The sequence below is a fragment of the Wasmannia auropunctata genome, unplaced genomic scaffold, assembly GCF_000956235.1.
Source record: "Wasmannia auropunctata unplaced genomic scaffold, wasmannia.A_1.0 LD336088.1, whole genome shotgun sequence".
NCBI classification, from domain to species: domain Eukaryota; kingdom Metazoa; phylum Arthropoda; class Insecta; order Hymenoptera; family Formicidae; genus Wasmannia; species Wasmannia auropunctata.
In genome coordinates, this window is record NW_012026802.1 from 3412230 (window position 1) to 3428919 (window position 16690).

The window sequence follows — 16690 nt, forward strand, 5'->3', positions numbered from 1 at the left end:
TCGTCGTTCGATGAATAAATACTTATATACAATTTATTTTTGATGATGTCATGTGATGATGGAGATGAAGTGTTACAGCAGATTACAAGTCTACGACTACTGCGCAGAGTCTGCGAAATCCTTTTCTGCAGTCTTAAATTCATATGCAATTCCGTAATGCAATAACACACAGTAGAGAATTACCGGTAGAAAGTTTCAAGTAAGATCACAGCAAATCTTGATCCTAGCGATCCCGAGTACGTACGTCCGTCATGCTCGCCGAATATACCTCGCGCGTCGTGCTCGCTAATTTACCTCCTCGCTAATTTATCGTATTTGATATTCCTCATATATCGGTTGATATCGCTCGTATAAACGCTACTACATCACATACGCTTATATAATTATATATATATATATAAAAAGAAAAACGTATTTTACGAAATATCATTGTTCCGTCACTAGAAACGGGGGTTCGCTTATACGCTATATAAATTCTATGTGTGTGATGTCACGATCATATCGTCGATCTGCAAAAAGTGTTCGATTAAAGCTACCGTTACTCTACCTAAAATACCGATATATCAAAGATGTTAAAAAATAAATATATATATTTGTATATATACGAGAGGTCGCAACGAGTAAAAAATATACAATTGTTATACGCTATGGTGGTCGCGTAAAAAAAGGGGCCACCTAATATCCTTGACGGTGGGATAGGAGGAGGAAGAGGAGGAGGGCTGGGGGAGGAGGGAGGAAAGAGAGAGAGAGAGAATGGGCAAGAATTTTCTATCGCGACGATTGAAGCAAGGATATTACGTACACGAAAAATCACAACCAGCGAGTAGCCAATTATGCCTAGTAACAAAAATAATGATTAATACGATTAATATTACAATAAATTATGCCGTGCGCGGCTTTCAGGAATTTTACGAGGGCGGCACTCGCCCGCTTCCGTCTGTCAGAAATCGTTAATTCGACTAATGTTTTGCTCCCGACGAAGTCACTCGTGTCGTTCGTAAACTGTACCGCAATACTGTGTATCGTCGAGCAACCCTTAAATCGCGGATCGTTCATTTGCGCGAGTCGTTAGGCGTCGTTGCTTCCACTGGCACGGTACGACTTCACTAAGCTAATATCGTATATTGGCATTTTGTTCTGGCAGTTTGTTAGTTTTGGTGAGAACGCGTGAAAAACGTACGTGTAAAAATTTTTAAGTGCATACAAAAATTTGTCGTGTTAGACGAATGATGCAAATGGAAATGAATGAAACGCATTGAAGCGTCGGCGTGTAACAGGGTTGCTCTCGACTCTCGCTCGCGCGAGTATCTATTAATAGTCGCGTCCTGTCTAAAATCTAAATAACAAAGTACGAGCTGCTCTATTTTTACGACGAGATAATCCACGATCAACGCTAGCTAACCGCGTATGGTATGCCATACTTGGGAGAGGGGGGGGGGACGACATGATGATGCTCTGACAGGAAAGGAGGGCGACCGCCCATGATCACAGAGGGATTTCTAAAGAAGTATAGAACCTATCACTTAAAAGTAAAATTGTTTAGGTCTCGCTCGGAGTCGGCCGTTCCCAGCAGCACAACCATCTACGCCACAACGGGGGCGGCTTCCTACGCCGGTACAGCAAATTGGCGCCTCCGCGCCGGGTATTGAGGGCACTGACTATCGCCTGATCGAAGGCCTCCTTGAGGTCGTGTTGCGTCAACGCAGACGTCTCCACATAATTGACGGCGCCTAGCCTGTGCGCCAATTGATGGCCCTGAATAGTGGTGATCGCCGACTGACCGTATCTCGCCAGTTGCAGCATCAAACATACGTCCGATCTTAAGTCACTTTTCGTCCCCACCTAGAAAATTGTAAACATAACTGAATATAACGTGACATATTTATACACATCGAGCGCGAGCGTGGCGTAACGGACGGCGCACTGGTCTGTTGTGCCAAAGGTCTCGGGGTTCGATTCCCCGCGGTAGAAACAACAAATTTTTCATACACAGCTCGCGTCTCTTCTCCGGAGGTCTGACAAACCACGAGAGAAAATATCCTTTACCGCTCTCAAAAAAACTGATTTTCGGAATTGGTTTTAAACTGTAGGTCCCATATGCCTGTGTATACGTGCGCACCACATATGGGACCTACAATTTAAAATCAATTTTTTTAAAGCAGTTTTTTTGAGATGTACGCATATGAGGCATATGAAGAGAGTGATAGGCCAAAGCTCAACTTGGGAGCTGCAGCGTCATTGATAATAATAATTATACATATTATTAATACCTATAATTAAAATATGTGAATATAAATAATATATACTATATTTCTTTATGGTACATATTATATTATAATACCACAATTAATATACCATAATTGTATTATTATTATTATAAACTGTAGCTGATCGTTACAGTTTATGATGATAATAATACAATTATGGTATTATATTGATTGTGATATTATAAGATATACCATAATTGGAATCTTATTGTGATGTCGATAATTATATTATAATAAATTATATAGAAATATATTTTATTAAAAAATTAGAACTGGACAAAGATCGTACCAAAATGATTGGAGCGTTGGGACAGTATTTCCGCACTTCATTGATCCATCTGGAAGCCACGCTGTGATAAGACGAGGGGCATACGACGCTGAAGCAAACTAGGAACACATCTGTCTCAGGGTAGCACAACGATCTCAGAGGGTCAAAGTCGTCCTGGCCTGCTGTATCACATAGCTGCACATTCAGCGGTTGTCCATCGACGTTTACGACCACTAGACAGATATTACAAAAATATTAGTATTGTTGGCTCGATCTAAAATTAATGCTTCCTTATCCACTTGCTTAGAATAAAATGTCAAGTGGTGTAAAATAACGAAACCACAATTAAAAGATCAATTAGGACGGGAAGCAAATATCTTTACTACGTGCATCACTCTTTCAAAATTATATTTTATACAATTGAAAGGTCAATTAGGGAAGCAAATATCTTGCAACGTTTACCATGTACATCACTCTTTCAAAATTATATTTTACACAAGATGCCTATGTTGCTTCGAGATATCTACAAAGTGCAATCACGAATCACAATCCTGAAGGCTGGCAGCTGCGTCATTAGCGGACACATGGGCAAAACTATACACACCGTTGTAATTGTCGAATGCGGTTGGCACGTATTCCCCGGGGAAGCCGTTGGTGGAGTACGAGACCACCAGGCTGGTCTTGCCGACCGCGCCGTCGCCCACCAGGACCACCTTGATCCGCTTGTCAAGCGGAGTCGCCGGATGCTCCGTCAAGTTTTGATTCTGCGCTCCGGCGCCGATAGCCAACGAGGACGTCGTCGTCGCCGCCGTCGCCATCGTCACCGTCGTCGGTGTCGGCTGCTGCTGCTGCTGCCTGGCAGCCTGCATCTGCATGGTCTGTCCGCCCTTGAGCAACGGCCTCGTCCAGTTGGTGTGCGAGGACGGCGGCATTGTCTCGCTCTTGATCTTACCGCAGCCCCGACCTTTCATGCGTCCGAATTCGAGAGCGCGCGCCGTCGACGCGGATATACGCGACGGGATACCTCGTCCTCGACGTAAAATACCTCCGTCTCCTCGCGGCACCTCGAGGACGTGGACGACGGTCTCCTCACCTCAGGGCGCCGCTCGGCCGCAACGTCGCGTCGTCGCGCACGTCATTCCTCCGCACGGGGGGATATACGCGGCGTTCGTCGGGCTGGCGAACGGGCTGCTGCTGATCCGAGGAGTCCGGGATCACCTGATGGTCGATCGGTCACCCTGGTGCGAATCTTCCGCGGGGCCGAGGCAGACGCGAGCGGGTGCGCGGGACCGAGATAAAGTGCGAAAACAATGGTAGGGACGATGGGAACGCGGAGCGAGCGAGCGAGCGAGCGGGGGAACCCGTGGTCGCGCGAGGCGCACAAAAAAAGCCAGTCCGAGCGAGCGCTGGTCCGACGATTCACCTGCCGCGATGCGGAGCCACCTGTTACCGCGCCCCCGCCTCCTGGTGTGCGCTCGCCGGTGTCGGCCGTCCGTCCCGTGTGCGGACGCACGCAGACACGCACGACCCGCCGCCCGCTGGACGCCGCGCGCGCGCACGCGGCGCAGGTGGAACGACGTAACGGCGCGCGTCGCGCCGCGCCGCGCCGCGTCCTTCAACTGCCGTGACTCCACTGACTGCCGTCAATCTCGACCCTTTTTTTATGTCTATTTCTATACCAATGTAGATTAATTTTAATCTTGGTTTAATTCACTGTTTATTTATTTCTAATTTTTAGAACTGGAAAAAGATATAAAATAAGTTAAACCGAGAATTAAAGTTAATCTATATTGGTAGAAATGAAGTAAATGGTAGAATTAGATATTTCTACCAACGTAGATTAACTTTAATCCAGGTTTAACTTACTTTGTATTTTTTTCTACTTTTAAGAATTAGAAAAAGATAAAAAGTAAGTAAAACCATGTATAAAGTTATAATCTACATTAATAGAAATGGACATTAGGAGTTTTAGGACACGCATGCGTCGTGTTCGTTATTTAACGCTATATACGCATATGTTAAGCGTGACAATTAATTAATCTGCTTGCGCGCAATCAAAAGAAATGTATGCGAAGCTGGTCGGAATTAGCGCGATCCGCGATGGCAATTAATATAATTTGAAGGTCGCATTATTTTATTGGTGCAGTTTTCGGCGAGGTTGCAAAATTTTCCGCGGCGATTTCTTCGTTCGAGATACCTGCAGGAGATATTTTTCCGGCTAAGCCGGCGCCACAAAATTCCAAAGATTCGATGTTATTCGTTATTATCAATTACATATCTGCCTATATTAGTTTTATTCAGTGAAATATTGTGAACTTTAAAGTTCAACCGCGGATCTGAAAGATCGTGCGGCATCACTTCAAAACTGCGCGCGCATTTATTTAAACTGGGGGAGCCGGCTTTACGGAGCCGGGCTGGCACCTTTGTGCCCGCCGCAGCGACGCTTGCATCATACGACTTATGGGTTAAATAGCGAGTCAACTGGGCCGCAGAGAGAAAGGATGATTAGGAATAGTGCGTCGAGACTGGCTCTCCTTGACAGGCACGTATCTCTAACGCACGATTGCGCGGGTCCGCGTCTCTAACCCGCGATCTTGCCTCCGAACATAACCTGTCAACCTTCTTCCAGAGGATGCCAATGTTGCTGCTCCACGCCGAGATGCCCGACGTGGCTGGCCAAGCGACCCGTCACGAGCGTCGCCGCGAGATTCGTCAAAAACACCGGCCGGAGATGGCGATTCATCGTCCCAACCGGGGTCGGCCTGTCGCTGCTCGCGGTGACGCAGTGGAACTACCTGCACGAGCACGGATACCGGATCGACGTCGACGACAGTCCGGAATTGCTGAACGACGTTGTGGTAATGGATATAGCCGTCCCCCCTCTCCCCCGTCGAATCGTCACGTCGTCCAGATGTGACAAAAGTTAACGAAATGTAAAGTCCTCTCGCCGTAGGCGACGTGCTACTGCTGCCTGCCGTTGAGGACGACCAGCAGAATATGGGGCTGGCTGACGAGCATCGACCTGCCGGTCGGCCTCAGACCGACGCTCTATGGATTTTACGCCAACATCTTTCACGCCAATCTGGACGAGGTGGAGCTGGATCTGTCCGCGTTTCCGAATCTGGTGGAGTTTTTTGTGAGGAAGCTCAAGCAGAATGCCAGACCGATTGCTCAGAATGCGATGGTAAGCATTTATCACAGGCGTTGATCGTAAAGCGACGTCAAAAATACAAAGATGTAAGAAAATTGACCAATTGTTAGTCGATTATTAAATTAATTAAATTTAATTTAAGCGGCTCATCTGCAATGAGACTTAAGATTTAATATTTAAGAAAATTGATCAATCACACAATCGGATTATTCATCTCACGTGAGAAGAATAATCGATTGTGTGATTGATTAATTTTCTTAAATCTTAAATCTCTAGTCTTATTGTAGAATTGATCAATCACAATTATTCTTCTCACATGAGATGAATAATCCGATTGTGTGATTGATCAATTTTCTTAAATATTAAATCTTAAGTCTCATTGTAGATGAGTCGCTTAAATTAAATTTAATTAATAAAAACTTAATAAAAAATTAATGCATCTGCAAATTCCTCCTCAGACCTCACCTGCGGACGGTAAGGTGCTTTATTTCGGACCGGTGACCTCCTGCCGCGTGGAGCAAGTGAAAGGAGCGACGTACGACCTCAGGCAGTTTCTGGGCGACCCGAACGGTTTTACGTTGAGTCAAATCGCGAAAGAGACAACGATGCAGAAGAACGATTACGTTGATTCACTCCTGAAGAATCCTGACGACAACAGATTGTACCAGCTGACCGTTTACTTGGCGCCTGGTGATTACCATCGGTTTCACAGTCCTGCCGATTGGAACATAAAGTTCCGACGGCACTTCCCAGGTGTGCCTCGCCTCTTTAAAGTCACAGCCCCGCATAGTGAAGTCTCTCTTTCAATTTTTCTAAGGCAACCCCCGTTTTTTCCTTTTCTCAGGAAAGCTACTCAGCGTGAATCCGAAGGTGCTCAAGTACATGCCCAACTTGTTCTCGCTGAACGAGCGCGTTGTGTACGTCGGCGAATGGACGGGCGGCTTCATGGCTTACGCGGCGGTCGGGGCGACGAACGTGGGCTCCATACGCGTCTACTGCGACAAGGGGTTGGCGACGAATACGCGCCACTGGCCGGCAACCGTGCACTGGCAGGAAGCTAACTTTGATTGCGCGCGTGTCGCCAAGGGCGAGCCGTTCGGCGAGTTCCGACTCGGGTCCACGATCGTGCTTCTGTTCGAGGCGCCGCGGGACTTCCGGTTCTGCCTGCAGATCGGCCAGGCCATTAAGGTCGGTCAGGCGCTGAGCGCGTTTTCCAGCGACGAGCGTGACAAGAAGCGGGACAACGAGCGACAGCACCGGATCGTGAACGTCGCGCAGGATTGGAGAGATATATGGCAGCCTAGAGTACGGAGCGAAACGAACGAGTAGAAGCTGATTCTAACCAAGGAGAATTGAAGAGACGTATCGGCATCTCGCGCGCTCGCGTCTCTTCGAAGTCGAATTGTAGGCGCGATAAAGTGAACACTAGAGTCACGAGGGCTCTAGAGACTCAGTTTTCTCGAGTGAGTATCGATCCTGTGATTATCTCTGTCTACTTGTACGTAGTCATGTTCGTGCGTGAGAAAATCATCTCTCACGCGGGCTATATGAAATTACATGTAAATAACATCTCCCGCTAATTACCCTCGTTTGTTACTTTAATTGCGTGAGTGCCAAGCATCACGTCGCAAGCATCATGATTTATAAGATAGATTTGACACAGTTGATTTATTGTTAGGACCGGATTATTATGTTGGAGTGTAGACATGTGCAGCACGTCTCTCCTGAAGCTTCACACGATCACAAGTGAGGCACCGAGACGCAAGAAAACACACTTTTCTTTCCTAGGTGCGTCACCACCGATAGAGGTCGGATCGTAAACTGTTTTAGTTGCATGCCAAATCGATCTTTGTTTGCAGTTGAGTCGGCCGGTCAAGGCCGGCTAGGTGAAACACTTTCCTCAATTAAGGCTCTAACTCCCCCCCTTTTTTTTTTAAACCAGAAAGCAACAGCCACGTGGTATATCTCAAGTCTCCGTGCGTACGAAGGAGTGTCGGGGTCTTGCTGACCCCGTTTATATTTTTATGGCAACAGTATTTTTACCGATCCTCTTTATCGTTAATATTAATGTCGCTTCTGGAAAACTCGTATTAAATCGGGAATATCTTTTGCCCCGGACCTGTCCAGCGCGTGCGAATATGACTTCGCACTTTAGAAGAATTAATTATAATGTGAATACTTGATCGCGCATTTTATGATATATCTATTTTATGATATGCAACTCGTAAAATAAAAGAGACCAATTATAAAAAGTAATCGTAATTTTTATAATATAATTACTTTATCCAGACGAATTTACTAACACAATTGCCGTTTATTTTGCGCATTTCATTATTTTTATTAAATAAATTTTTGATATTGAGACAACAATACTTTAATATATACTATCTTGTTTAATATATTCCGTTTAATAATTTTTTTTCTAGACTCTAGAAAGTCGTGAAAGCCTTTCCTTGTCCTGCCTAATTGTACCTACGCCACGTGAGCAGCGGCCATTAGAAGCACGACTTTGATGTACATTAGTTCCACACATAGTGCGCTCTCCAAAGTAAACATAAGCGATATAATCGATGACAAGCAGTTAACCGGAAAATCTGAAATGACGGGCATTAGGAGAGGCAAGTCGAACTGTTTGCTCACACATTTAAAGCTATCACTATCTTGAGATCTTGAAAGAAATCAATCACATCTTAATTCGTTCGCTTACGAATTTTAACACGCTAATTTAAATTCATCTCCATCGCAAATTTCCCTTCTATCTTAGATCTACCTTTGTAAATTTTGGAAAAGAGAGATAGTTTAAATTTATCTTCTCCCCGCTCACATGAATCGCCTAAACTTTAATACATCATCCCGCGCATAGAACATATCCGTGTCCTCTCGAACAAAGCTCCGTGCATGCGTCGTTTATCATTGCCAGGAGCTTAACGTCGGGCTCCCGAGGATCTCCCGAGGAAGATACGCGCCGGTGACGGGAAAAAGGAGGAAAGTCGCCGCCGAGCTGGTCGGCGGTCGCAAACGTCAAAGCGTCGTTCGGCGGATCAGTGAGCGTCGCGACGCCCGCGGCGCAGGTTGCACCGCCTCCTCTTCTTGCGGCCCGCCGCAATAGTACGTACCGGTGCGTCGGGCAGGACACCGTGTCGCGCGGCACCGCCGCGGTGACACCGCGTGGCTGGGGTGCATATCGTGGCGACCACGCGATATTTTTCTTTGTCCTTCTCTTTACGAACCGCCAAGGCTCGACGGGCAACTGCGGGCGATTATTATGGGGCATTTGAGCGGCGGCTAAATGGGGGCCGATGGACATTTTCGCGTGACCTTGTCCCTCAGGAGGGAACCGGGCGCCGGTCCGGTTTTCTGCAAGATGGAAACGTCCGCCAGGTTCCGGCAGCTGAAGACGGTGAAGCTGAGCTGCGAGACGACCTACCGGCTCGACATCAGCTTTAAGCCGCCGCAACTGCTGCAGTGGGTACAGTGAATGTGCAAATTATATACATATATGTACGTCGGGTGCCCTCATCTTTCCACCCGTACTTCCCCGCTTGAATCAAATGTCAAGTGTTTTTTTTTTTCTTTGTAAGGAGAACTGTCGTCCCGCATCGCGTGATTTCGATGATCGCTGGTTCAGCCGACGCGAGTCGTATATATTATTAGTTTCGCCGCAGAAAAGTAAATGTGTCAAACCAAATATAACGTGTCGTTTCTGTTATAATTTGATAGATCGGTTGTCTTCGTTACACAATGAAAATTTAACTATTGACCAAACTTTAATATATTTAGTAACCAGTTCACGTACTATCCTTGCTCGATCCCGAATATACTCGCAGTCCGTGCTCGCGTTATAATGAATTATTTGATCTTATTCGGAGTTATTACTTATCAAATAAGTAATAACTAAGTAACTACTAAGTAATAACTTAAATAAGTAGCGAGCGTTACTTCCCCCCCCCCTTTTTTTTAAGGGGACCTATAAACCACCGCGAAAAAGTCCCACTCGACTAATAGCAGTTTATCAGAAATTTATACGATCATTTTCAGCGCGAAGATGGGGAGCGCGGTAGGAGCCGGTGATAAATTTCAACGTCGGGGGCTCCTATGCTCCAGGGACGAGGATTACGACTTCTCGCTATATGTTCAGATATAGAATCTCTAATAATGCCAACTTAACCGTAATACTAAAAATAAACTCGACTGTCGAATACACAAACTGAGTTTACTCTCCTGAGTACTTAACGAAGAGAAAAATCGCTAATCCACATCAAATACTTCGTCCTGTACGGATCGTATGTAAAGTGTGTCAACGCTCGCCGTATTAATTCGCAGAAATTTTCTTCAATGTGCCGAAATAGAGTATACCTCTAGACACTTTCATTAATCTAATTAATTAAATTAATTTATTAATTCTAGAGGTAATTATGTAGCTTGATTCTAGCATTAGATTTTTCGGTACTCACTTATTCTAAATATAAAGCCGATTAATGTTAAAGCTAATAAGTATCTAATTAGTAAGTTAATTTGTGACATTTACTTAGGCGGTAGTAAATTCAAATTAATGTTTATTATTTTTAAAAATTTTGTTTTAATTTAATTTAAATATGTAAGGGTACACTTTTACATTTGAATGAAAAGCACGAAGAAATTTTTTCAGCTGATAAATTAATCGGATTCGATAAGATTTATGTCAAGATTCCGTATATGTCGTTCCGATAGATTCGCGGCTTTAATATTGCGCAAAAAATCTTACCTATTATTTAATTTTATTTATATCGCATTGCATCGTGAAAATTTTCTGCACAGATCGAAACTTATAACATACACGGAACGAACGGGGTCATACTTGGAAAACTCACACCGGTGCTTGAGGATCAAACTCGGGAAAGTTTGGAGCGCGCAAAGTTAAAATCGAATGAGCACATATATATATATATGTATGTATGTATATGAACGCTACGAACGACGACGACGATCGGCCCAGTCGACACGAGCGGATTGATTTGCACAGGGCGGTCAATTAGGTATCGCGGCTCATCTCCGGGGCAGGCGTTTACGTTTCTCCCCCTGTCGCTTTTGTGGAACGAGACCGCATTACGTGTACGTGATCGCGGCGCGAGATAACTACCACCCCCCTCCCCCTCCTCCGCGCGCAATTTCTAAACGAGCACAAGCGAGTGCATAATCCTGGGAATCGGCGGGTACGTTAGCGCGAGGGGATGGGTGCTTTAAACGGGTGCGAGCGCACCAGCTGTGCAGTGGCACACCGGCTGCCCGACTCCGTCGGCGGGTATAGGGCGCGAGGAAGACGGAGGCGTCGTCATCGCCTTGAACTGCGCAAAACTCGTCCCCTGCACAGGTCTCGGGAGGAATCGATCGTGATTTCACGTTGCACTCGTGCGGATCACGTGCCGCTTATAATTGGCTGATCGATGATACAACCCGACTGCCCGCTGATGAGGGTGCGACGTGAACGATCAACTTGTTGTGTGTACGACACAACCGCGGGACCGTCTTATCGCGGAAGCGCGCTGAAACATGATGGATGTACCATTCGTATATTATACATACATATATATATATATATATACCGTCGCGATCGTGCGCGCCGCTTAATGAATACGTGTCATGAATTCAATCGGGCTCACAGACTTGAGATATTGCCCGGTTACCCCCTTTTCCCCCCTTCCCTGGGTAACAGGAACCCGCTACCCCGATAAGTATCGCGTTGAGAACGATCGTATCGTAATTGCGGCAATAAATCGTAATTACAGTTCGCCGGCGGAAGACACCGGTGATACCGTATATAAGCGTATCGAGATGATCCGTAAGATGAGAAACGTCAGCCGAGACAGGCGAGAATTAGTGGCTGTCGAGAGAAAACTGAGACGTTTTCGAGTATGCCTAGATTAAAACGTATAAGTATCGTCTAATCTTTGTGATACTCGATACAAAAGCCTCAAAGCTGCGAATGCGAGACAACACAATGTAGGTATATATACACGGAAAGAACGATTTTGTTGGAAGATCAAAATTGGATCTGAAAATAATTTTGTTGCACGGAAATCAAAATAATTTTGTGGAAAAGTCAAACTGATTTGCTAAAATATCAAAATGTTTAACAGCAATGCTTATCATTTTTGAGTTTCCAACAAAATTATTTTGATTTCCGTGCAACAAAATTATTTTCAGATCCAATTTTGATCTTTCAGCAAATCGTTCTTTTCGTGTAGGAACTTAAAGATCGACGTGAGGGGATCGAGAAAGCGTATAAAGGGATGTGCTGCAGTTGTAGCTTTCGATATAATTGAGCCGCGATAAAGCTGCAAAGCGGCAGATGTGTTATTGATAATTAAACCTGTTACTTTTTAGCTTCCTATATATTTTTTTTATTTTTTTTAGCTGTCAATGCAACATTCCGCGGTGATTTACGGCGAACAGGCGCGATTTGCACGTGGATTTGCACACGTTGAATTCGTTGAATCGAATATGGAGATTACGAGCGAACAAACGCGATGCGCATAAATATTTCAGCTTGCTCCCCGGCAGCAATCACGATGCCGGAAGTGTCCGCGTGATCTTCGAGAAGTCACGAAAGCGCCTGTAGCTCGCGTGCGCGCGGTCTCGCGAATTAAACGGGCGCCGCGTGCCGCGCGGCACGGCTGCAGAAATGGAGCAGTTTCCCTTTGTCATTTTTCGGATACAATGTAGAATCCCCCTCTTCCTCCCACCGCCGCCGCCGATGATGGAAAGAAAATCCGGCTTTCCCTCCCGCCACCGCGCCGGGGGCGGTATCGCCGAAATCTCGTGGAATTTTAAACAGCCGCCGTCGCCGCCGCCGCCGCCGCCGATCATTAGTCCGAATCACGCGATGCACTCTCGCGCGCTGTGCATGATGGCCTGCTTTTCGATTTTACTTACAAGTCGCCGGACGTACGGCACGACAATTTCCATTCCCCCGGAGCGGACCGGACGAACGTTATACCGCTGGTTGTTACGAAAACAGATTAACGATTAATTCGTCTCAACGGTATACACACGTCACGGATTATACATTCAATTAATAGTTATACATTCAATTAATTATTGCGTACGTCTGCACAGCGCTCTACCACCCTACCCTCGCACGCGAGGGAGGGGGGGGAAAGAGGATTTATGCCTTACTCATACCAAGTCGCGCGATTAAAGTTTCGTAATAATAAGCGTCGGGAAGTTTGCTGTCCTTGTTTTTGCCGCGGTAATATTCCTTTATGGACTTTATGGAAGTATGGCAGGAGGACGCGAAATGTAGACACACCGGCGAGCTTATGATGTTACAAGCCGACGGGTGTGTTGCATTTTTCACGAACGATAATGCTATATCGACCGTGTGCCTCGCGCGCCTTCAGACGCCAGTCCACGGCTGCAATTCCGTTTCGGCTCATCTCTTATTTTAGATGTAGCTCTTGCATCGTGCGCATGCATTTTTAATAAACCTTCCTTAAACCTGGCGATGTATCCCGTAAGACGCATCTCCGCCCGTCCAGATCTGCGCGAGGTGTGTCTTGGATTTTCAGCGAAATTTTTCGCATAATTCATATGCCTGTGAATCTCCTGCAATTTATTTCTCGTTTTGCAAAAAGCAACGTAAATCTCGTTTTATGTATACAATTATATTATACACGGAGAGAATTTTCTTTTAAAATTTACCCTAAAAATCATGTTAATTGTGAGACAATATAGTATTTAGGTAAATTTTACTGTGCACTACAATAAATTTTACTGCGAAATCTTATTGTAGTGCACAGTAAAATTTGTCTAAATACTATATTGTCTCATAATTAACATGATTTGCAGGGTAAATTAAAAAAAAATTCTCGCCGTGTATGTATACGTTGAAATTTTTTCTTAAACCTGTTTTCTCCACTTTTCTGTGAGACATTCATTTTCTTTGCTTCTCATTACAACAGAACTTTTAATTCCGCTTCTTTAATATCGCCAAGTTTAACGTTAATCGAGCGACTCCGTACAAAGCTAGTCTATATGGAATAGCAGCGCATTTACGTTTTATGTATGATTTTATAATGATTCGCGAATTTCAAAATATTTCTCCGACAAAAGTCGCTTAGATTGCTCCTCCATCGTGCACTGTACATTGTTTCATAATCCATTTTTCGTGCTCGCGAGGATTTATAAACCGTTCATTTCTAGATAACGATCCGATTCTTAACGCGCGCGGCTGTTTATCACGAGCGATAAGCCGATGCACGCAGCTGATACGCGCGGTACGTGCACGGTTCGCACGCACGCGGGTCATTTGCGCGCGGCGCTCTCCTCGCTTTTGCCCCTTCGTGAAAACTCTAAAAATAAAGCCGATCGTGAGTCAAAGTGCGCCTCGTGCGGCCATATCAAAGTAGACCGTTCTGAAAGATATATAGATCTGTCGATCTAAGGATCAAAAGCGTCCAAGAATACCGGCCGGCCTGACGTAAGATCCAAATCCGCGCGGTCAGGATTCAAGGATCTCCATGCAAGTAGATCGGGAACGATCTGCAGCCACATGCGAGCATTAAAATGCAACAACGGTCTTGCAAGGATTAAGCAATCATCCTTGAACTTTTTTTCTATCCAATAATTGTAAGCGCTTTTAGTTATTAACGGTAAGTCTCGAAGTCTGTGCAGCTAGTCAACGTGGAAGGGGATTAAGAAGTACAGTATATGTTTCTAAGGTCTTTCATTAGTATAATCACATTTCATTTTTATTACGTAATTCTTCTTCAGTAAAAACGCGCAATTCCTCTTTTTTACCGTGTAAAACTATACGTGTGTTTTAATCTACGAAAGGGCGTGACATTATTTTAATTTTTTTTTTATAATTGATTAAAAAAGTGCTTGAAATATTCGGAGACCCAAGTTCTCGGACGAAATGTAAACTTGACATTCGCATCTTGATTTACGTTATTCTTGCCAATTCAGATCGATATTTGTAAACACTGTAAACGCGCGGGATTTTTACGACGAGTTGACTTATAGGAATGTTGTCGGTGTACACAATAATCCGTCGATCCGTTTATCTTGACGTTATGCCAGGCGTGGGAAAAATATTATCAAAGTACACACACGTGTTAACGATTGTGCCACGCAAGACATCTATTTTCGCCGCTAAAAAGAAGAGCTCCACCAGTCCAGTTGTGGCAGCGCGCGTTCATCGCGCATCGAGACTCGCGTCATTTCCGTTGCACTCGTTCGAACTTTTGTCGGCTTTCTCACTTTGCAGACAGTCAATATGCCGAATAAGCAAATCATGTTCTTTTAAAAATAAATAACCATCATGCTTTGTCGTGAAGAAATGAGGTCGTCAAACAGAACGTTAGCGTGAGGATGTGCAGTAAGGGAGCTTCTCCGTTCGTCCGTTAAAAAGACATGCATCTCTCTGTCTTCCTATTTCTTCACTGCAATCCTTATTTTACGTTTTAAATTATTTAAACAAAGCATTATATAGGAATAAGAGTGATCTAATTAAATATAAACAATATTTCTTTTTAATATGATTATAATTTAATTTGTGCAAGAATTATTTTATGGAATTATGAAAAATTCACTGAAATGATGGAAAATTCAATGCAGTTTCTTCCTGGGGCGTTATACCGTATAGACGAAATATAAAATATCTATAAAAGTAAGAGAAATGATATAAATGTAACTGTGAAAAAGGATGAAGAACTATATACATTTTGAAGATACGAAAACGGGTATTTTTCGAGAAAAATTGTACGAAACGTATTTTCTAAAATATTGTTTCGATTTTTCCAGGTCTCTGAGCATCGGCGGGAAATTGGTGGAGGCGGTCGAACGCGCGAGGAACGCCACGGCATGCGCCTACAGCGCTTATCACAGCACCAAGGATATCACGGCGAGTGCGCGTGGCCATCGGGAGGATCTGCCGATCGCGATGAGGGTCCTCGGCTCCGGCTTCCTGACTACCTGCCTGCAGATCAAGTACTACCGGCTGGATGATCAGAGCCATTGCGAGTGGGGCGCCCGGTTGCACTGCATCGAGCTCGATTGCTCGAGCGTCGAGGGACGTCTCGTCACGGTGGATCGGGAGACCTACAGAAAGCTCGGCATAGAATCTTAACGAAACGCCATCAACCGTCTCACCGGCACCACCGGCTCGCTGCCGGCTCGTTGCACCAACGACGAGGAGGAACCCGACGCCGCGCCGCGCCGCAATCGATGCCTCTCGCACGCGATCGGCTGAATACTTTACGCTCGTAAACACAGGTTGTACCAGGGCTTGTATTCGGATGAGTTGAGGCCCGTACTTTTTTTTTTGCCTGGACAACCCCGACATAAGCATAAAGATAGAATCGGTAATAGCGATAACGAGTCTATAAAATTTGATAGCTTCTACTTTTTAATTTGAAAATTAAAATTACCATATTATACAAATTTTTTCATTGCTATAAGGAATCTAAAAATTTTGCCTACTTAATTGCATAAAGCTTGCCTTAAATATGGCCCTTCGAAAATAGGTTCTGGGATGATAAAGTTAATCGTCGTGATAGATTGTGTGGGATGAGAGAAACTTCGTTAGAATGGTACTTTCAATTCAGTGCGATGAATATAAATTGCGTAGAAATTTCGTGTAAGTATTATCACGATCGACGGGTAATTGAGATTGATCATCGCCAGTTGGCTAGCAACATTGCTAATAGCGCGGTGGATTAGGTTATTTAGAGAAGCCTGGCACAAACTGATCTTTTGAGGCTTCCTCTTCATCGGGGACATCGAAACTTTATATCGAAAGGATCGCCTGAACGAAATTAAATATCGTTATTGTATTTTAAAAAATTAAAAAATTGAGATTTAAATGTATCTTATATTTAGAAGTTTCCACAGCGCTTCTGTGCGTCATATATAATATCGATTGTATTGCACAACTAGTAGTGTAACAATTTTATATATTCTAATTTCGATGCAAAATAAACGTGTAAAGAACACAGTTGTTAAATCGTGATTGTTTTTGGCCGA

General features: G+C 44.5%; 3 protein-coding genes across 5 annotated transcripts; 2 read left to right on the forward strand and 1 right to left on the reverse strand.

Moving 5' to 3' along the window:
- Positions 1-6: 6 nt before the first annotated feature.
- On the reverse strand, positions 7-3997 carry LOC105448309 (ras-related C3 botulinum toxin substrate 1-like). Its single transcript, XM_011686816.1, has 3 exons — positions 3140-3997; positions 2557-2768; positions 7-1842 (listed from the first exon to the last, which is right to left on the reverse strand). The coding sequence occupies exons 1-3, from the start codon at positions 3504-3506 to the stop codon at positions 1540-1542; spliced, it is 882 nt and encodes a 293-aa protein (XP_011685118.1). The 5' UTR covers positions 3507-3997; the 3' UTR covers positions 7-1539.
- A 929-nt stretch (positions 3998-4926) lies between these two features.
- LOC105448310 (phosphatidylserine decarboxylase proenzyme) lies at positions 4927-8495 on the forward strand. Of its 3 annotated transcripts, none has more exons than XR_974223.1 (6): positions 4927-5077; positions 5165-5393; positions 5489-5719; positions 6145-6439; positions 6531-7149; positions 8113-8495. XR_974223.1 is itself a non-coding variant. In XM_011686817.1 (5 exons), the coding sequence occupies exons 1-5, from the start codon at positions 5037-5039 to the stop codon at positions 7013-7015; spliced, it is 1281 nt and encodes a 426-aa protein (XP_011685119.1). In that variant the 5' UTR covers positions 4927-5036; the 3' UTR covers positions 7016-8056. The 3 variants fall into 3 exon arrangements, 1 of the variants encoding a protein (XP_011685119.1); XR_974222.1 differs by lacking the exon at positions 8113-8495 and adding an exon at positions 7365-8056; XM_011686817.1 differs by lacking the exon at positions 8113-8495 and having other exon boundaries at positions 6531-8056.
- Positions 8496-8797: 302 nt separating this feature from the next.
- On the forward strand, positions 8798-16670 carry LOC105448311 (CB1 cannabinoid receptor-interacting protein 1-like). The gene is made up of 2 exons (XM_011686818.1): positions 8798-9151; positions 15470-16670. Exons 1-2 carry the CDS (start codon positions 8976-8978, stop codon positions 15792-15794), a joined length of 501 nt encoding a protein of 166 aa, XP_011685120.1. The 5' UTR covers positions 8798-8975; the 3' UTR covers positions 15795-16670.
- The last annotated feature ends 20 nt before the right edge of the window (positions 16671-16690 follow it).

What these genes read in the sequence shown, in the direction of transcription:
- LOC105448309 (XM_011686816.1), bottom strand. Translation starts at nt 3,506, where the DNA reads ATGAAAGGTCGGGGCTGCGGTAAGATCAAGAGCGAGACAATGCCGCCG. An exon ending in CGCATTCGACAATTACAACG is followed by an intron (nt 2,769 to 3,139) that starts GTGTGTATAGTT and finishes ATATCTGTCTAG; the next exon opens with TGGTCGTAAACGTCGATGGA. An exon ending in CCAACGCTCCAATCATTTTG is followed by an intron (nt 1,843 to 2,556) that starts GTACGATCTTTG and finishes ACAATTTTCTAG; the next exon opens with GTGGGGACGAAAAGTGACTT.
- LOC105448310 (XM_011686817.1), top strand. Translation starts at nt 5,037, where the DNA reads ATGATTAGGAATAGTGCGTCGAGACTGGCTCTCCTTGACAG. An exon ending in AGACTGGCTCTCCTTGACAG is followed by an intron (nt 5,078 to 5,164) that starts GCACGTATCTCT and finishes ACCTTCTTCCAG; the next exon opens with AGGATGCCAATGTTGCTGCT. An exon ending in GTTCCGACGGCACTTCCCAG is followed by an intron (nt 6,440 to 6,530) that starts GTGTGCCTCGCC and finishes TCCTTTTCTCAG; the next exon opens with GAAAGCTACTCAGCGTGAAT.
- LOC105448311 (XM_011686818.1), top strand. Translation starts at nt 8,976, where the DNA reads ATGGGGGCCGATGGACATTTTCGCGTGACCTTGTCCCTCAGGAGGGAA. An exon ending in AAGCCGCCGCAACTGCTGCA is followed by an intron (nt 9,152 to 15,469) that starts GTGGGTACAGTG and finishes CGATTTTTCCAG; the next exon opens with GTCTCTGAGCATCGGCGGGA.